Source organism: Vulpes vulpes, chromosome 2, assembly GCF_048418805.1.
Source record: "Vulpes vulpes isolate BD-2025 chromosome 2, VulVul3, whole genome shotgun sequence".
Classification (NCBI taxonomy): Eukaryota; Metazoa; Chordata; class Mammalia; order Carnivora; family Canidae; genus Vulpes; species Vulpes vulpes.
Window position 1 is genome coordinate 12,850,606 of NC_132781.1, and position 20,519 is coordinate 12,871,124.

Sequence of the window (20,519 nt, forward strand, 5' to 3'; positions counted from 1 at the left end):
CCCAGGCACTCAAAGATGGGAGTTGGTTGACACAAGTCCTGTCAATAGCACATCTTGTCAAGAAACTTTTATATTGGCTGCGTCGAGGTGCATGATTTTGAACAGTTAGCTTTGGAAATAAAAACCTAAAGAGAATCCACATTTGTTAATCAGCTCGTTGTTCTTTCCTCATTGTGTCCATTAGCCTGTTTTCCGTATTGAATCATGGCAAATATACGTTATTTGCCATGTGTTTTGCCATTTACTTCACCATGTTAAGCACTCAAAATGAAATGAGCATGAAGGCTCCACCCTTAAGGCTGCAGAAGAGCCTTTATGACATCCTGTCCAGGGTATGTGAGGATTCCAGTGGCCATCGCTTCTTTGGGAAGCCTGAAGGTACAAGGACAATAGAGCTGGAACACCTACACAGAGTCTTCTGTTTGTGTTCAGCACACAGGATTCTTTTCAGGGTTTCTTTGGTTCATTGCACCGAGACTGATCTTTTTATTCCTCTCTGTCTCACCCACATAGTGTCAGCTGGTAAGGAATGGCTTATCATGCCAGGCGTGTATTTGTTTTACTTAGAATAATATTTAAATATTTGAAGACAGGTTTAAAATCTAAAATACAAGTTCTAAAAAAAAAAAAAAAAAGACAAAAAAGAGCAATGTACTTAAGCCTTCTTGAAAATACAGAGTTAACTAAGGAAAGAAATTTTATCAATTTCCTGTACTCGCTCCACAGATTCTCAATCTCCCTGAATGGTAAGCTCAGAAGGGCATAAGAAATTCTTTGGCAAAAAAAAAAATCCTCTGTTTAAAATTTGCATGTAATTTGCCTCTGCATACATGAAATATTAATTAGCCTGTGCTCTGTATGCATTTACCTGTGTGAATTTTGTAGAGTGTTAAATATTTGAAGCAGTCACAGAAGAGCAAGCAGGGGAATTTTGCTTCAGTTAAGACTGGACAAATATGGCATGGGTATTTTAAGGATATTGTCATTCACATGAAGCCTCTGTTATAGGGAACATCTGCTAACAGTTCTTCGTGTCACCAAAAACATGATAGCAAAGTATCGAGTTAGAGGGTAGCTCATTTTCACTTGTGCTCAGACACCAAAACATGGAGGAAGTGAGGGCTTGAGCCCATATGCGCAGCCTTACCCTTTGCTTTCATGATTCACAGCCTGTGATATGAACGTGCACAAGCAGTGTGTAATAAATGTCCCCAGCCTCTGCGGGATGGACCACACGGAGAAGAGGGGCCGGATCTACCTGAAGGCTGAGGTCACTGATGAGAAGCTCCATGTCACTGGTAAGACATGCTTGTGGACGCGTGAAGCACGCAGCTTCTCCAGGGGCGTTCGAGTCAAGGTCAGGTTGACCCCAAGGCATCATTGCCTCGGAGCTGGTCAGACTCAGAGCCATCGATTTGCCATTAACACATCTCCCCAGAGACTGCTCAGTACGCCAACTTCCCAGCTACTCAAATGCCATACAGAGTCACAACTGCCGTGTGGGTTGAGGTACTCTGACAGCATGGCCAACGTGTTGTCCCCTGGTGACAGAGGAGCAGGGAAGCCAATTAAACAAAATGCTGTTGAAGGGAGTCGGCTAGGGCAGAGGGAGGTGGAGGGATGGCCAGACGTGTTGGCGTCAGGCTGTGGTGACCTGATCAGCCCATCCTAATGATGACACTGACAGTAACTAGCCATCAGCTTATCGAGTTATGCTTCCTCTGTGTTAGGCACAGTGCTAAGAACTTAGCCATAGATAATTTGTTTAGTCCTCCCAGCTACCCAGTTGTTAGCCTCATTTTCCAGAAGAGGAAACGGAAGCATAGAGAGATCAGAAATTTGGAATGTCATAGAGCATGGAGGAGCCAGTTGGAAAAGCAGCATTTCCACTCCAGATCCTATGCTTTTAACTATCACACCAAATACACCTCCTATAAACAGTGCAGTCGTGAGACCAGAGTTCCCTGTCCACAGGCCAGAACACTCCTTCCCCAGGGCTGTGGCTCTGTGGGCTGTGCCATAGCATGGCCTTTCCTTTGGTTTTCCCACCAAATCCACTCTCGCTAGATCAGCACACTCTGTCCAGTTGTCCAAGAGACTTGTTGGCCCGAGACACATCATGTGTCCTGAGATACTTGGCTTGATTTGGCTTGACAAATGCTTGATTATGTGATTATCTGTGCCATGATCCACTCTTGTCAATTTATGGTTTTACGGCCCATTGTCAGTCAGTCTTGTTCCTTAGCTCTTGGGGTTCCATCATGTGGTACCACATACTCTGTTTCCTTTGACAAGAGCGTTTGTTTTCATTGAATAAAGGTACTAGGTTTTCATTTGTATTTAGAAATTTTAAGCTGTCAAACACATGGGAAGACTTTATTGTTATGTATTGGCAAATAACATAAAATATTAAGGAAAAAGGATGAGCAGGATCTATTTAAGCTGGGGGGTGGAGGGTGGCATTACTCCCCCCACCCTGGTAAGAATTTAGAGAAAAATCAAAAGATTTTGAGGTGTTGCTAAAAAAGGATCAACACCCTTTGCCTCTGGGTAACCTTGTGAAACAAGTGTAGCTCATGTTCAAGAGTGAATTGTGAATAGAATCCCTGCCATAGACACAGAATGCGTTTTGACGTTTTGGTTTCAGGGAAGTTCATTTCCCCAGACCTTTGCTTCTGCATCCTTCTCTGTGGGGCTCATCTACATTTCCCTTTCACAAGATTGACACTGGTGGTGGGGTCCACTCTGTCCTCCAAGCTGGAAGCCAGGGCGGCCTCCCTTGTGGGTACCAGAGGAAGCAGGGTTCCTCGGGGGCCCTGAGAATGTCTGTCCCACCACAGCCTTATACTTGTTCTCTTTCTACTGAGGCTCCCACCTTGCCAGAATCCTATATTGGGGGCAAGGACCATGAAGCTTAAGAGAAAATGATCAGAAAGCAGTAGGTGGTAAGGGATTTGGAGCCTAAAGTTAGAACACCTATTGGCTAAACACTGCACTGTTTTTCTTTAGCTTTATAAAGCCACTGCTGTTGGCAATATAAGAAACATCACAGGTGACCCGTCAGAGCTTAATTGTGAAGTGCATGGCTCACTGTGAGGCAAGAATGCCCCGGCAGAGTTTTTAAACATTCAGCTCTTATTCATTTTGTTTCTGAATACAGCAGAGCACACTGCATACTGGACCTGCCCCATGCTTTCTCTTGTAATAAAAGCAGCAACCATACAGTGCTGCTTGAGTTTTCTACTGTCTTCTCTGAGCCTCGAGAAGCTTGCACATGTATAAAACTGCACAGAGGGTCACAGATGCCTCAGCCAGGGTGGCACATGGTACACAGAGGAGGAAGATCAGGTCTCATCATGCAGGCCCAGCAAGGAGTGTTGTCCCAGAGCTCACATGCTCATTGCCTCACCATTGCCAAGAGCCGAACTTGATTCGAGCCATAGAATCCTCCTAGGAGACCACACCCTTCACTGAGTTAGATATAGATTTTTAACATGTGAAAGCCAGTGAGTATAACTTATGATAAAAATCTAGGTCAAGTCTCTTGAGAATTAGTCTAAAGTGTTTTTGCATAGATACAGCTCTGCTCTAGGAATATGAGTCCAGCAAGAGTTTAATAACAGTAGCAACAGCAGCCAACATGAGTGGCCTCCACAGAAAGGACACTTTCTGAGCATATCGCCTAGTTAACTTCTGTAAACCTATGTGGAATATTACTTTATTATCCTTACTTAGAGATGAAGGCACAGAGAAATTACATGACTGGCCCAAAGTCAAGCAGTTGGTAAATTTAATCATTAAGTGAGTAATTGCTATGAGTAGAGATATAAGGTATTTCAATGATAGTATTGATAAGAATTGGTATCTTGTCTTAGTTCTGGCTGCTATCATAAATACTATAGACTGAGTGGCAGAAACACATTTTATTGATCACAGTTCTGGAAGCTGGGAAGTCTAGGATGAAGGTGCTCTGATTTGATTCCTGGTGAGGACTCCTTTTTGGTTTGTAGATGATTGTCTGGCTGTGTCTTCACTTGGGGGATGGAAAAAGAGAGGAAGCAAGCTCTTTGGTGTATCTTCTTATAAGAGCACTAAACCCATCATGAGGGGAGCCTCACTGTAATGACTCAACTATTTCCCCACAGCCCCCTATTCGAGGGGCAGGGGTTCCTATCACTTTAGGGGTTAGGGGTTCAACATATGAATTCAGGGAGGATACATAATTCAGTCCATAGCAAAACTATTTTTTAAAATATGGTTGTTATTTGTGTGAAAAAAATTTCATCCTAAGCATGGAGAGCCAAACTCAAGATGGTAACTATTAGATAATCATCTATCTAAATTAGAACTTTGAATGTAGTAGATTTTCAGAATCAGAATTAACTTTGATGTAGTGAGAACACAAATATAAATAATAAACCATAACAAATAGAGCTTATGATCCAAATGCAAAAAAAAAAAAAAATTTCAGAAGTAGTATAGGGTTCCCTTCACCCAATTCTCCTGCCCCTCAGTATTGATATTCTTCTAGAACCATAGGGTAAATATCAAAGTAGACACATTGTTATTTATTTATTTTTTAAAGATTTATGTATTTATTGGAGAGAGAAGAGAGAGGAAGAGAGCAGGAACTGGGGTGTGGGGAGGGGCAGACCCCTGCGGAGCAGGGACTTTGATGCAGGGCTCCATCCCAGGACCCAAGGATCATGACCTGAGCCGAAGGCAGGCGCCTAACCAACTAAGCCACCCAGGCACCCCTCAAAGTAGACACATTTTTAATAGTATCTGGTAAATTTGTTTGTTTTTTTTTTAAAGGTACCCGCATACCTATAGTTCATCACTGGAAATTATTTTAAAGAGGCAAAGAGAAGACATCAGACTTCTCTTAATCCAGTATGAAAAGACTGCCAAGGATACAAAGCAAAGCCCCTTTGGAGCAGAAGCTGCCAGTGATGGCTCCTCCTCCTGCATTATCTGCCAAACCTCCTAACACAATGGTTCAGGCACAAATTTGTCTTGACACATATTTTAAATAACAGTAGCTACCAAGTAGTACTTGGTATGGATGTACTGTGTTTATAAGACTGGACCTTTCTTTCTGCTAAGTGCTTTCTATTCCTTGTTTCATTGACCCCTCAAACAATGCCATAAAGTGCTATTATTAGCCTCAATTTTGAGATATGCAAATGAGTTGAGAGAAAGAAAGGAAGAAATTGTTCTGAGTTCTAAGGTAGAAAGCATTGGTGTTGAAAAAAAAAAGAAAGAAAGCATTGGTATTGGAGCTTGAGTGACGCCCAGCCCCTTGCTTTCAGCCCAGAGGCTGCGAACCTCCTAATTCTCTCGTATTAATTAAAGAGACTCTTTTTGAATAAATAGCAAACCTGTATGTATTCACCAAACCCATATTCAGTATCCCACAGGTTCTTTGAAGGTACAGAAGGTCCCAATGTGAGACTTAAAACCAGGGGAGGAAAAAAAGTAACTCATGAAGGAATTAATAGCCAATCCAAGTGCATGCAAAATTAAATGCTTGATTATGTGGGTGCTAAATGGTATGCCATGGAGAGGGGCAGGTATTTGAGAGGCAGAGGGAGCAGAGTTCCAGTGAAGGACCCAGATGGAATGGCGGCATCAGCCTGGCTTTAATAAGAATGCAGGCATAAAGAGTGAACCGTAACAAGCAGAGCTTATGTCCAAATGCAAGTGATAACTTGGAAAATGCATTTAACCCCTGAGCAGCTGTGCTGATGGTTAGATTAGTTCATCTCCATTTTACCTGTGCAGAATCACTTAAATTGAAAATAATTCCCAAAATAAAAAAGAAACTACCAAGATTCCTGCTTTGGGACAGAAATCAGCCTTTTGAAATCAGAGATGAGTTTCCTTTCTAGATCGGTGTGGTATTTATGGGAAAGGCCTCCGCTTTGGTGATATAATTTTATTTTTTGCCTTTGGGCAGTGGTGCTGATGTTATCTGAACAGCGTCATTTTTATTTCTTCCAATATGCGATTTTAATAGGTTTTCTACATTCCTGTGTGCTTTTTTTATTTGGTTTTTTGGAGGAGTGGTAAAAAAAAAAATCCCTCGTGGGAACAAATTTTCAATTTAATGTTGTAAGTAAATGGAAAAAATATCATGCTTTACAGCTGCTCCAGGAACACATGTCTCCCACAAATAGATTATTCTGCAGAAGAGTCTCATTTTCTCAAATACTCAGGGTGGTTAATTTGGCGTGGAGATCGAAGTTCTCCAGCAAGTTCTGGGAGGCGGGGAGGGCTTGGGACAGGAGCTGAGGCTCCTTACAACGGACCAGTCACATCCTGCTCATTCTGCCTTCTAGGGCAGTTTGCAGTTCGGTGCCCCTGTGTCACCACTGCAGCCATCGAGACTTGTCGTCATGGTATTGTGATGAAGCAATAACACTCCCTGAATGTGTTCTTCCCTCTTCTGGGCCTAGAGGCTACAGAGTCAAAGCAGTGCGACTCAGCTTTGGGGAACAATCATTGATTCACCCATTCATTATACATTTATTGAGCATGTGTCAGGGCCTCTCAAGGCACCAAGGAAGCAAAGATAATTAAGACATGGTCCTTACTGTGGAATGTGTGGTCTTGGGAAGCGGGGGGGTGGGGGGGGATTGAGACATAATAAAGAATGAGGGGGTGCACCTGCCTTTAAGTGGAGTGGGAAATGGGGAGAGCAGTGCCTCACCTGCCCTGCAGAAGCTGCCGAGGGCTCCATGTGTAGCAAGTGACAGTGAAGCCGGGAGCACGTTTCAGATAAAGATGCAGAGCCATGGAAGGGCGTGGTGCATTCGGGAAGCTCACATAGTCTAGGATTTGGGGAATCTGGAGTGTGAGGTAGGGAGAGCTGGAGGGCAATTTCTTTCTGTTTTTAAGGCATCAGGGCTAGAGTCATCACAGTGTACAGATTGCACAGTTCTTAGGGGTCGTGTAGTACAGGCTCTAAATATTTCCTTTTCAAACAAGGATTTCAAGTTCCAGGTGGCTGTGTTTTCAAGGACAGAGCATCGATCTGATAGCCTGAACTCCAGATGTCCCCCTGAGGTTCACAGTGACCCTTGACTTTTCTTTGTCAATGCTGGGAAAGGGCGCAAAGCAGGTACCCTACTAGTTGCCTGAAAGCTTTGTAGGGATGCTTTTCCTAATGACAGACAAGCTTGTGGAATATAATAATCCCAGTGTGGGGCTGCCAGCTAGGAGTTGGACCGAGCTTATTGCTTGAAGGAAAAGGTATTACTCAGAGGTAATTTCCATGAAATAAAATCTTGGCTGTGGAATTTGGATCCAGCTCAGGCACATGGAAGGTGATGCAGCTGAGGTAGCTGGTTTGTGGGTTGGGATAGAGAGGGGAGGCCAACAAGAAGCTGATTACCCTCAAGTATACCCAGATTGTCTATTATTGGTGATACCTAGTTCAGGTATTTTCATCAGATCCCTCCACGACAAAGGGACCCTTTTCTGTTTATAAATAGTAAGGAATCTGGGTGTGTCATAGCTGGAGACCAGCAGCCTTCCACCCAGTGGTTTCAGCATCCGTGGATGAGCTGTAATCAGCTATTACATTGATGGTTGCACAATGATGACTTTCTAATTCTGTAATTCCTTCTGTGATCATTTGCTGCCATTCGTCTGAAAGGCAAGCTTTTCCTTTACCTCTCCCCTACATTTATTTTTTTTTTTAAATAGGCTCCACACCCAGTGTGGAGCCCAACACGGGACTTGAACTCATGACCCTGAGCTCAAGACCTGAGCTGAAATCAAGAGTTGGATGTTTAACTGACTGAGCCACCCAGACACCCCTCCCCTGCATTTTTTAAAATAGCAATTTGGGCTCACAAGTTCTTTCAATTTTTTATGTTCAAATTGTTCAAAATATAGCCAGTCGGAGCCCCTTCAAACTGGCTCTGTGTCCTTTTGACATAACCCATCAGGCTTTTTTTTTTAGCACTTCCTTTCTTTCTAGAACAGAAGAGCCCACCTTGTACTTAATATCTCTGAGTGACTCTGGGTATCTTTTTTTTTTTTTTAACTGGGAAATAAAAATCCAAGGTCTGTGTGCTAGGGTGTTCACTGCTCCTGGGGCATTACTATTTCTCAGCTCCTGCAGTAGACAAAGGTAATGACTCCACACTAGTGTTTCTGGTTCTGATTGCAGCTCAGGGTTCTTCCTTACATTTCCCTGGTACTTATTCATTCCTCCTCCTCCCTATATAGATCTCTGGTTCCTGATGATGTCAACAAGTGTACTTATTTGCTCTGCCTCACGTTACATGCAGCAGAATTTTAGAATTCACAGACCAATAACCCCAATCTACTCCATAAAGTTCAAGATTTTATTGCTGTTCTAAAAAATCCTTGGATGATATCCCACTAAAGGTAGAGTCAGAATACTGTCACTTGGATTGAACATTTTCCTATGAAGTTCTGTTCTCCGTTTGATATAAGTAAGCTGCCTTAAGTGAATAACCAAACTCAGCCTCCCCCCATACCACAGACTAAAAGGGTATACCTATTGTGATGTAATAAGAAGGTACATGGTATTGCCTATCAAGTGTTTTTGCCAAAATTTTATTTATTTATTTATTTATTTATTTTTATTTTTTTATTTTTTTATTTTGCCAAAATTTTATAACCTGAATCTAATTATGAGAGGGGAGGGGGAAGCAGATAAGTCCAGATATTGGGACATTCTGCTCGTTAACCAGTCTGGACTGTTCAAAAACGCCAATATCCCAAGAAACAAAATAGTCAAGGGGACGGTTCTTGAGTAAAGGAACCTGGAGTCATGGCAACCAATGGCAATCTGTAACACTTGATTAGACCCTGGATCTCAAAACACAACTATAGAGGACTTTGGGTGACAGTGAGGGTTGGAATGGGTTGTGGATCTGGACAATATGTTAGGTAATACGTTTGTATCTGTGAAGTTTCTGGAAGATAATGGTGATGTCTGTACCTCATCTACAAATGACTCCATAAAAACAAAAAACAAAGCAAAAAGCTGAAAATATGTGTAGGTGCATACACAGAAATATGTGTGGCAAAATGTTAATAAATAGCAAATCTAAAAGTAGATTAGATAGATAGTGAATCTAGGTGAAGGATATATAGCTGTTCAATGTACTGTTCTTTCAACTCCACTGTGGGTTTGAAATTGTTTAAACCGACCTTCCAGAACGTTGGGCAGTGATAAGTTGGAACATTCTGTTGCTGTCTATAGAGATGACACTCAGCTGGTAGGAAGCCCCCAGGTGAGCCAACATCAGTGCTCCCAGTGGGGATTCTAGGGGACTGCCAGCCAGTCCAAACACAAGTAGGAAATGTGGAAAAGGGGTCAGGAGAGCAAACCAGAAAAGCCGCTGTAAGTACCTTCCATGTGCCAGGCCCTGTTTGGAAGCCTTTCTATATGTTAATTCTATATATTATGTTGTGATGATCTGTATGTTCATCACAACAACCCTTCGAGAAAAGTGCTATCATTATTGTCATTCTGTAATGAAAGAACAGTCTGGAAGAGTTCCCAGGCCTGCCCAAGGTCACACAGCTGCTAAGTGGAGGATGCTCCTGCCCAGCACCCAGGCACGTGCCTCCCACTCTCTCACGCTGCCGACCCCCAGCCCTGCCAAGGGAAGATTGTGTGCTAGCACAGACATGGCCCATACCGGTGTGAGGTTTGCAACCTCGCGTTTCTGTCCTACAATTAACAGGTGAGACTGCTTTGTGCTGGTCCTGCGGCCCCTGTAATTACTACAGTGCTGTTGGCATCATTGCGAGTGAGGGTCTGTCATCATTTCCCCCAGCCTCCATCTCTCAGGGCTTAGAAAATGGCTAGAAATAAACATGGCAGCAGGGACTCTGGTGGAAAAAGAATTAAAATGGGCAAAGAAAGATGGAAACAAATACCTCCTCCGGACATGTTCCGAGGGCACATGAGTTGGCCAGACACGGGTCCTGGCTGCATCCTTTCTCACCCTCCCATCACTGGCTTTTCCTTGTTGGCTCTGGTTCTTTCTCATTGTAGACCCATCCTCATCTCCCATTCCCACAGTCTTGGAAGAACCCATCTCCGGCAATCACCTGCCTTGAGTTTGCTGCTGCTTAACATTTGCAAAAGAATTTTCAAAAGAAAACAGGCATGATCTCTAAGCTAAAAATGATAGAAGAGCACCCGTGTGTTGCCCCGTTCAGATGTGTGTGCTTCTAGGTGATGGCTTCTTGGCATGTCTTCAAGGGATTTATTTCTTCTGTCATCTTCCTTGATGGGATATTCCTAAACGTCAGATGTCCTGCCTCCCCAGTCTGATTCCCAATGGCCCCCATCCCTTGACACTCAGTGTCCCAATGGTAGAGCAAGCTATGTGCTATGTGCTGTCTGCCCGGTAGGCAGGTTGTTTCCTACCTCCTCACTTTTGTTTATGCTGTGTCCCTTCCCTTGGGAACATCTGAACACTCTGCTCCAGATACCTTTATGAAACCTCTCCTCACATTTTATAGCTTGCCTAAGATCAACCACTTTTCTCTCATGTCCTTTATAATGTTCATAATGTGATTTCACTTATGTTCATCTGCATGTTAATCTCCCTCCAGCAGACCATTAGCCATTCGAGGACAGAAATGGCATCTTACCTCTTGTATCCAGCCCAGTACCTCAAATTTGTGCCCTACTGTGTGTTTGCTGAGTGGGTGATGACTATAGAAGTCTTCAGTAGGCACAGAATTTAAAAATTCACTTGGCTTTATACCGTGCTTTACATCCCAGATCCAAGCAACTCTTCCCATTTTGGCCCTATGTCTGGATCAAGCTAAAATTATTCTATTTTTTGCCTAATTCATGAAGCCACGTGACTTCTGGGATCCTTCAGAGAAACACATATCAGCCAAGAAAGAGGAAAGAGGTCCATCCTCTCAAAAGAAGCATGTCATTATTTACATCCTGACCGTGGTACCTCATTCTGGCCTGTCGGAGGCAGAGCTAAGTGTTAAGTGTGTACTAACTAGCGGCCTGCCCTCTCCCATGTTGTCATTCCTGCACGGTTCTCTGCGCAGTGGTTTAGACACAGCTTTCCATGCTGGCTGCTTAGTCACTGGATGTCGTGGGAGGCAACAAGACTGGGGCAAAGGGCAAAAGCCGTGTGGTGTTTTCTTAATGCAGTGTGTGCCTTTGTCTTAAAATACCCTGGTATCCAAGCTCAAAGTGACATGGCTTCTGTGTCTCCTGCTTAAGATGATCTTAAGCCCCTAGCCTCTTTGACAGGGACCTCAGTCATCTATCCACTTTGGCATCAATGGTTCCTGCCATGAAAATGCATGGACTTTGAACGCCCACATTCCTGGGAAGGGGGGGGTGAAAAAAAAGAAATATTTCTGGGACCTCTTTCAAGATGACGCCATTAGCATACAGGGACGTTGACCTTGACTGAGTGGGTCATTCTTGTGCAGGATTTTAATTGCTTCTAATTATAGGATTATCATTTAAGCAAAAGATTAATTGCCATGAAATTATTGCAAGGAACTTGATCTTCTAGAAAGTAAATGCATTTGCCAAGTGAAGAATCTCTCAGAAGCTTGCAAATGATGTCTTTTTAATCACATCATGGAAATTTCTTTTTTTTTTTTTTTTAATCTTTGATAGGGAGAGATGTTAAGGGGGTCAGGCTGGAAGAGACAATAGCAGATAAATGCCCCTTTAGATTTCTCCCATCACCCCACCCAAAGGTTGGAAAACTTGAACATTCAGTGTTCACTTTGTTTACCAGTGGAAATGTTCCAAAATAAATGCAGAGATTTTTCCTCCTTTGATCCATTTCATCTTCATGAATGGATTAGAGTAGTCCCCTAAAAAGCTAGGTGAGCGGATGCTGCCTTTTGGTCCCTTCCAACACTAAGCTGCTCCTATATCCCACAAGCATTCTTTTTCATATGTTTTGAAAGGAATCTCCAGTTCATGGGTATACACCTGCTCTGGTTATTAGCCCCAAAATGGTGCTGAGAAACATCAGGCTGTGTTCATCTCAGCTTCTAGGCATTTCCACTTGGAAAGAATGCAGATTCCCTGAGAAAATAGGAGTTAGCTCCTGAGGTTCTTCTAAAATATCCCTATTTGAATAAGGCAGGGAATGGCCACCTGCGGAAGCCCTGCACCAGAGTGCCCCCCCACGGAGGACTTTGCTGAGGGGAACAGTAGCTGTACTTTCACCACCCATTTTCCTTGGTAATTAATGCAAAGTTTGTGGTTAATTAAATACAGTCAGGGTCCCTTTTAAAACCAAGTCAAGCATTTTTTTCCCTAGAATAATGAAACAAGAACAGATGCAAGGCAAACTTCCTATAAAAGTGTTCAAGGTGGGGGTGCTGAATTTGGAGAGAGTTGCATTGAAGAAAGTGTCGCTTCACCAGCTTCGACCCACTGGAGGCAGGGGATGTAATCGAAAGAAATGCCTACTCTCCTCAACACCCAGTGGGAAGGTGGCGGAGGAGGACTCTTGTTCTGGCAAATACGACACTGACATCTCCTTCTGCTTAAGTCACTCTGCCTGCAGCCAACCACTGCCGGAACGAAGAGTGTGCAGGACATGGTTCTTTGGCTGTGTATTGCCACTCTCATTTTATGGGCTGCCTGGGTGAGTACCCACAGAAGAACTCTTGTGGGTAAACATCTGCCCACAAGGCCAGAAAGTGTGTGCACTACACATTTTAACCAGCACAGTGCAGCCTCATAGATCTTACTAATAGATCCTCATAGATCCCCTCGACTCTGGATGACCCTGAAACCTATTTCAGTCCCCTACCCTGACCCCCTAAGAGAGCAGGGATTCTGGTAGCCTGAAAACTCTGAACTTCTGAAGGATGCCCATTATATTTTTTGAAACTAATCTCAGCACACATTAAATGACTAACACTCCATGAAGAAAGGATACAGGGAGCCTGTGTTTATAAGATAAGAGATGTGATCTGGTTTTAGTGGAAACTATGCTATTGACTTTATGGTCAGATCAATTGGGGTTGACTCCCAACTCTGCCACTAACCAATGCTCGATAATAATTAGGGATTGTTTCTCTATGACAAGTTTTGTTGCAGTCACGTTTATATTATATGGTTCAATGAATCAGTATGTGTCACTTATTGACACATTAACTCTTTCTATAGGGATTTGTTCATGGCCTAACTATGCCCACAGGAGGGCTCCAGCCACAGCAAGGAAAGCCTAATCCCAGATTTCGTTTGCTTTTTCCTTTACGGTGCCTACCAGGCAGGACCCAGGAACACCCCAGAATCTGCACTTTGAGAATGGAAAGAGTTCGGTGAATGGAACAGTTGTGTATCAAGCTGAGAATATTAACCCTGAGGATTTTAACCTTCCATGCACCTTGTCCTTAGCTCCCTGGGTTTTGCCTTCCTCATATGCAAGTTCATACAAAGGCATTTAACTGTAAGAACTCCGAGGGTCCCCGCAGCTCTGGCGTTTATCTGCTGGAAGTGTCATTTCAGAGAGAAAGAGCTGATCACTGGGGCCAACCAGCCTGGCCCTCCTCGAGGAACTGAGAGAATTGGGGGCTCCAGCTTGATAAGGCTTGAGAAGCATTGGGCATGGTGACTTTCAGACAAGTCTGAATAGCAGACACCTTCCAGTGACATCTTACTTGGAGTGATATTCCCATTAAACAGAGCTCCCCTTGTTAGAAAGGAGAGGATGTGGCACCCACGTACCCCCTCCTCTTCGACCCGTGAGGAGACTGGGGAATAGGTTGAGAACCACTGATGCAGCCCAACCTCTGCATTCTAGATGTGAAAAAAACCAAGGTTTAGAGAGGGAACATGACTGGTGTAGGGTGTCTGGGGTTGTAAGGGACAAAACCAGACTTCAGCCCACTCATGAAAAAGGAATTATCAAAAGAAATCTGGGATAGCTGCTAGAACTCAAGGGTGGGAAGGCTTTGGGACCCTGGAAACAGGGTTTTGTATCCCCTCTTCTACATGCGAACTACTATCTTTCATCCCTTTCAAAGCTAGTTGGGCTCTCCCCACGTTGCAGAAAACATGGCCCCAGATGGTTCTTCAGCTTTGCCTCTTACTGCTTCATATCTCCCTCTGGGCCCGGCACAATCCAGAGACCCAGGGAAGGGACTCATCGGCTCATTGCGGGTCATGTGCCAGCCCTGGACTCCTTGACTATGGCTGAAGCATGGGGTCATAGAAGTGGGTAGGCCCAAGGGGGGGAGGGCATTTTGCAGGACCAGAGAGGTGGGTGTTAAGCAGACAGGATGAGAAGTAGTGCAGCACGACCAGAAGCTGGCAGCCAGGTTATGCAGAAAGCTGCTGTCGGAACAGGCACTGGAGCCAGGCTCCTGCCCTCCACTTGGGTGCCTTTTTCCTTCAACCATGTTGCACGTCCACAGTTACTAAAGAGCAGTGGCAGTGTCTATGCTTCTGTACAAAAGTTAGATATGACTCATACGTCCCTTTTGAATAAAATGCATTCCTGACCTGGCCAGTTTCCAGAAACAGCCAAGGATAAAGGAAAAATGGATTTGGCTCTATTTGTCCAGTCCAGCCGCCTGGCCCATTAATCACCCCTCTCAGAAGCTGTAAAACCACACACTGGGTTCCAAGTGGAAATGGTGCTGATGGAGAAGAGGCTTAGTGATGGCGGTACCCCCAGGAAGCAGTGTTCTTTGAATGGGGCCCCAGTTAGAAGGTAGAACAAGTGCCAGGAAGGTGGAGACGGTTGATTAGGGCCTGGGGACTGGACAAAGCCCTCCAGCCTGCATTGTGAACTGCGCGGCCCGAAATTACTCTCCCCACCCCCCCCCACCCCCCCGGGTAGCTTTGTCTGCAGGCTCTGTGGTTTACTTGGTCCCAGGACTCTGTGCCTGTCACCCCCAGAGCTTTGCTTTCATGAGCATTTCCAACTGCGGGAATGAACTAGTTGGCAATATGCTAACAATGCCTCTGGATTCTTAGCCTCTCTCTGAAAAAAAAAAAAAAAAAAAAAAAAAAGCCAGCTTACCTGGCTTCCATTCAGCAGGGGAAAGACAAAGCAAGGTACATGTTATCCATGAATCATCACCATTAGTCTCTCCCACAAATGGAACATTGATGTGTCTCCTGCTTGGTTTTTCAGCTATGGTGATTATGCTCAGAATGGCAGGTCCCCTCTCTGCTCCCTAAAGCTCTTAGCTCTCAAATGCCTACCTCTTGAGGCCTCCTGAGGAACTGACTCTTCATCCTGTGGCTAGTCTTTGACTTGTGAACCCTACAACACGGACTGGCTTCCTGTTTAATCTCTGCACTTGGCGGTTTTTCCTACCAGTGACTGCCTTAGTACCATGGCATGGTGGTTATACAAACAACTTGGTTATTTTACTGGATTAAAAGCCTTGCACCCAAGATACCCAGTCCCCAATCTTTTCAGAATTAATTTAGTGTCATGCTAGGTTTGATATGTGTGATCACGTTGGGGTAGTCACCCTTGACGGCTAGACCTAGTCAGAGAGATCCCAATGGACATGAGAACTTGTAGATTTTTTTTTTTTTTAATTGCAGTTGAAATGACAGGAGGCTTTTCCAGGTAAAGATCTCTCAGCCCTGACATCCCAAGTTTAATTAATGTTTATCTGCAGCTTTGTATTTTCAGATTAAGGCCTGCAGTGGTACAACAGATAGGTGGAAAAGGTGGCTCATTATATTTTAGCTCTTTCACCAAAGACTGTAGAGACAAAAGCTACTAGTCCCTTGTTTGCATGAACCCCCAATAGCTCCCTCTAAATACATCCCTCAGAATCAGCCCTGATCCCTTTTTTTGGTGATCAAGAACGTCTGGGAGGATCGTCGATCCTGCAGGGGTTGGGAACAGCCCTAGGATGGGACTGTCCATCCCTTTACTGGTGACAACTGGAGGAAATACAGCCTCCTATGTGAACTGTTATGGGCTACCAGGCATCCTGTGCGATGCTCAGCTGGTGCATTCCTGGCAGGGAAGCCCAGCAAAGCCCACCAGAAGATGAGGCTCTCTCAGGCTTCTAGCAAAAACAAATTCCTGCTCATCACCTGCCTCAAAGGTTTCTGCAGCTAGTCCCTTGTATAAAGAGGATAGAAGGCTGATTTCATTTGGCTTTGTCTCTTGAAGCCTCAGCTACTTCAGTAGGGGGGAAAAATAAAGAACCAATAAACATTTTTGTCTTTGTCTGCCACACTGATGTGAATGCTTATGATTTTATTAGCAGCTGCCTTGGAGCCAGGCCTGATTTAATTTAATTTAATCTCCTAGGTTATTTTCAGTTTGGCTCAGTCTATTTTAAGCACGGATGAAGGGGAAGTAATCAGAGGGAGGGGGTGGAGGAGGGAGGGGCGAGAGGTACCTTCCTGTCCCCTACCGGGTTACTGAAGCTTGACCCTGCTTGAGAGAAATGACTTGGTGGAGACAGGTCAGCCCTGCCAACTTCTAGTTCTTACCCTCCTCATCTCTGGTATCCTCTTATTCCTCTGAGAAGAAACATTATATCAATTGGGGGGGGGGGGCAGATAATTATGCAGCCAGAAATACAAATGGAGCAATTTTCTCTAGTGTCAGGAGAGCACTGAGTAATGGCACCTGCACCTGCCCCTCCCCTTCTCCTTTCAGCAAACTGCATTTGTCATCGGGTCTTTGTAGCTCTTCCTCTCTGGAGCGCTTTGATGCCCTGCAATTGGGAGTTGGGGAGGCAGGATGCCAGGGTCTCCCAGTGTGACAGGTGTCTGAAGGTCAGCACGTTAGAGAAGCTCCCTCAGTGAAACCCAGAACCAGAACTCTCATGACATGGAGACCAGGAGCAGCCTTCCTCAGGCCACCCCATCATCCCTGCTCCAGGGGGGCGCCCTGAGGGCATGCATCTGGTTTGGTACCAATAGTGATCTAGAATGAGAGAGATCTAGCCCAGTTTTATGTGCTATCTCTGGAGATAGAAAGTTCTATCGCTACTGCAGTGTTGCTCCCAAGCACCCAGAACCCTTATGTTCACTTACTATTTTCCTTGTTGGCACACTTATAAGGGTGCCTGGCACATAGTAAGTCTCAGTGAGTGTCCCATGGGAAGACTGGTTTTTTCCTAGATGACACTGGTCTTAACAATAGTTAAGAGTTACTCCTTACTTTGTGCCAAGCTCCATGCCAGTGGTTTTATTGGCGTGCTATCTTTTATATTATAGTTCGTATTGAGTGAGATTCTTATTATCTCAAGTTTTTAAGTGAGGAAATAGCTTAGGAGGGGTTCAGGGACTTTCCCAGTGACAAGATAGAGCTAGAGCTTGAGTCCCGAGGGAGCATTTCCATTCTGAATCCTGGGAGTTTCCATGAGAACATGACCAAAAGATTTTTGGTGCCAATTGAATGGGTCGCTCATGTGAGGGTTGGTTCAGAACCTGCCCTCCATGATTTGCAGAGTGCCTGTGCCCTGAGAGGGAGCATTACTTGGTTTGGGTCTGAGTGTAGGAATGACACGGGGTAGAGAGGTCTCTGGTGAGCCAAGTACCCCCTGTGACTCATTAAAGTTGGTCCAGGGGGCCTGTAACCACTTTTCTGTGCCAGGTTTCTCAAAGCATGATGCTGTTCAGCATGCAGATTACTGCTCCCACTCCAGACATCCTGAATCCAATTCTCCAACAGTGGAACCAGCAAATCTGTCATTAATGAGTTTCTCCAAGGTGATTCTTGTACACAGTAACATTTGAGAACTGCAGCTCTGGGGATTACAAGTTCTAGTCTTGTAGTAGGTTAGATTTACTTCGGTCTAAAACAGAACATTGTCTATATATTTGGTATGGGGTTGTGGGTAAGTAATTAAAACCAGAGCACCCCATTACCCAAAATAGATGTAAGTGGAAATGCGGTAGCATCTCAAGGCAGGGGAGGGGATGCAGCTCATTCTGGTCTTCCATTTTGAAAGCCCCAAGATCCATTCTTGCTACCATTCAGAGGCAGCCAGGCCCATAGAGACCAGATCCAGTGCGATTCTCTCAGAGCAGTGCATCAAGACACCAGTTTATTAATTTATAGGGAGAAATAAAGCCATCCGTGTGTCTGCAGGCTTGATCAGAGCAGCTCTATAGTCCAGTTAAGACACCCATGAAGACAAATCATAATGAACCCATTTTATTGTTTCCCATGTGAAAACACTGTCCTGTAGACCACAAATAGCAGAAATCCACTGGGGTAATGCCTTCTTTCCCTGTAAATAGACCTTGGGGGACTGAGAACACTGCCAAGTGAACATAGAATCATAATGGCATTAGATAAATGTTTAAAGTCATCAGGCTAAGATTTCATATTCATCTCAAGGTAGAGGCCACTGTGCTTTTGCAGCCAGAAGCATGTGGAGTTAAACACCCAGACACTCCTTCCTCCCTGGACCAGATTCCCAGCGCTCCTGATGTCCACCTTGGGGCCTCTGCTCCGGCTCTTTTAGTTAAATTTAGTCCTACTGGACACAGGCTGCTCTTACAGGTCTAGGAACCCACGGTCTCCTTGAGTGAATTTGGCCAAGCCATGCTGTGATCTAATGTTAATGGAGCCTGGAATTTGTTCATTCTCAGAAAAGACTCCCACTTCCCTCATTGTGGCTCCACATCTTAACAAGGCCTCTTATCTTAATTCTTTGCAGAAATACCTTCTTCAAATATGACTCCCTATCTTTCAGATGATTCATACAAAGTAACTCCAAGTAGCAGAGGAGTGATGTGTATCTCAGAGCAAGTTCTTAGTTTCTGATCTGTGGATATACCCCCAGCCCCACGCCAGCTCCAGGGAGTCAGGGAGACCTCCAAAATTATATGCAGAATCTTGTATCTACCTTCTGGGAGGGAGGGAAGCCACAGCCATCATCTTCTCCAACACATCCTATGAACCTCCAATTTTAGGAATTCTAGGATGAAGCACAGTGTGCAGGACCTTTCACATACCTATCCAGTATCCAGCCTAGGGATATAGAACTTCGGACATAGGTGATACTATGAAAACAAAGCCATAAATATATGCTGTGAAAAATCAGTTTGTATGCAGCTTATGTTCAAAGTGGAAGGAATCTTAGAGATTTCCTAGGCCAACAAGCCCCATTGCTTTCAGACAGATTATGCGCTCCACTAGAGATTGCCCAGGAAGGTGAGTGGTGGGCCGAGCAGGCTGGAAACAGGCTCTGCTCTCCTCTCTGTGTTCCCCTCTGGACTCCACTGCCCTTCGGGTCCTGTCTGGAGTGTCTGAAGGTTTAGTTACATCAGAGCTGGAGGTGAAACGGCCAACAAGATGATGTAGAATTGAGTTACACAGACCTGGCCTTGGCCTGTAAAGGGCAGACCCCAGTGGTGTGAGCACATTGAAAAGCTTCCCACAGAGTGACAAGGTGACAGCAGGGAAGCAGGAGTAGAGAGTTTGCCAGGGGAAATGGTGGTGAGCAGCTTAGATTTAAACTGAGAGATGCCAAGAAGAATTTACTCCTCTTTCCATTAACCAGGCTCTCCAGGAACAGTGGAGTTCCTAGATCCGTGTAAGGAATCAGTAGATTTCTGCATTGCTCATTAAGGTACCCAGCTGAAATGTTAGGAAGACCTAGGAAAAGACAGAAACCCACAGCTGAGACTGACAACCATTTCAACCTTAGAAAAGTTTCTACTGACTATTAACCTAATGGGTTTGCATGAAAAACAACAACATATCAGTGGTTTGGCCGTACTTGGTGCATGATACACAGCAAAGCCCTGTGCACCTGAAGGAAAGCAGGGAGATTCTTTATGTCTCCCCCTTTGCATGATATATAGCAAAGCCCTGTGCACCTGTAGGAAAGCAGGAAGATTCTTTATGTCTCCCCCTTTGCTCAGAAAAAACAGAGTCTTTTTTTCAGAAGCCAAAAAACCTGGGAGGCAGCCCTTTGATTTCAGGGAGCCAAAATCCTATTCTCTCTTATCATCCCACACAGTGCACCTTCCAAAAGAAGAAAGGATTGGCCATAAGAAAGGACTGATCTTGGCAGATCATGTCCTAGGGCTCATGAGCTTCAGGTGTGAAGCATAGTGGATACATGTGGAAATATGAAGAATCTCAATGTCAGTGGGATTTTAAGTTTAAATGGATGGCATTGACTCAGTGTGCATGTGATTATCATGCACTGTGAAAGGGATGTGACCTCACCTGGACCCAGCACAGACCCACTAATACTGGGGTAGGAGCCAGGTACATCCATTTGAGTGCCAGGCTGGTTCTGAGGAAAGAGAGCTCACCAGTATCCAAGTAGACAGTGGACAGAGCCAATGGGGAATCTAAACATAGCATCTGTTGGCAAACACAAAGTCTGGATATAGCTTTCCTCATATATCCCTCTGAATATAGCTTTACTCATTGAAAACGAGTAAAGAAAGAAAACATACACATAATACGTAACCCATTTAAAATATATATTCAGGGGGCACCTGGCCTGGTTTAGTCAGTAGAGCATGCAACTCTTGATCTCAGGGTCGTGAGTTTGAGCTT

At 44.5% G+C, this 20,519-nt stretch overlaps 1 protein-coding gene across 1 annotated transcript in view; it reads left to right on the plus strand.

Annotated features, from left to right (window-relative positions):
• PRKCA (protein kinase C alpha) overlaps positions 1 to 20,519 on the plus strand; it is a 390,531-nt gene that overhangs the window by 272,032 nt on the left and 97,980 nt on the right. The window contains exon 5 of the mRNA XM_025999622.2: positions 1,170 to 1,298. Coding sequence (XP_025855407.1) covers positions 1,170 to 1,298 — 129 coding nt within the window. The remainder of the gene's footprint in view (positions 1 to 1,169; positions 1,299 to 20,519) is intronic.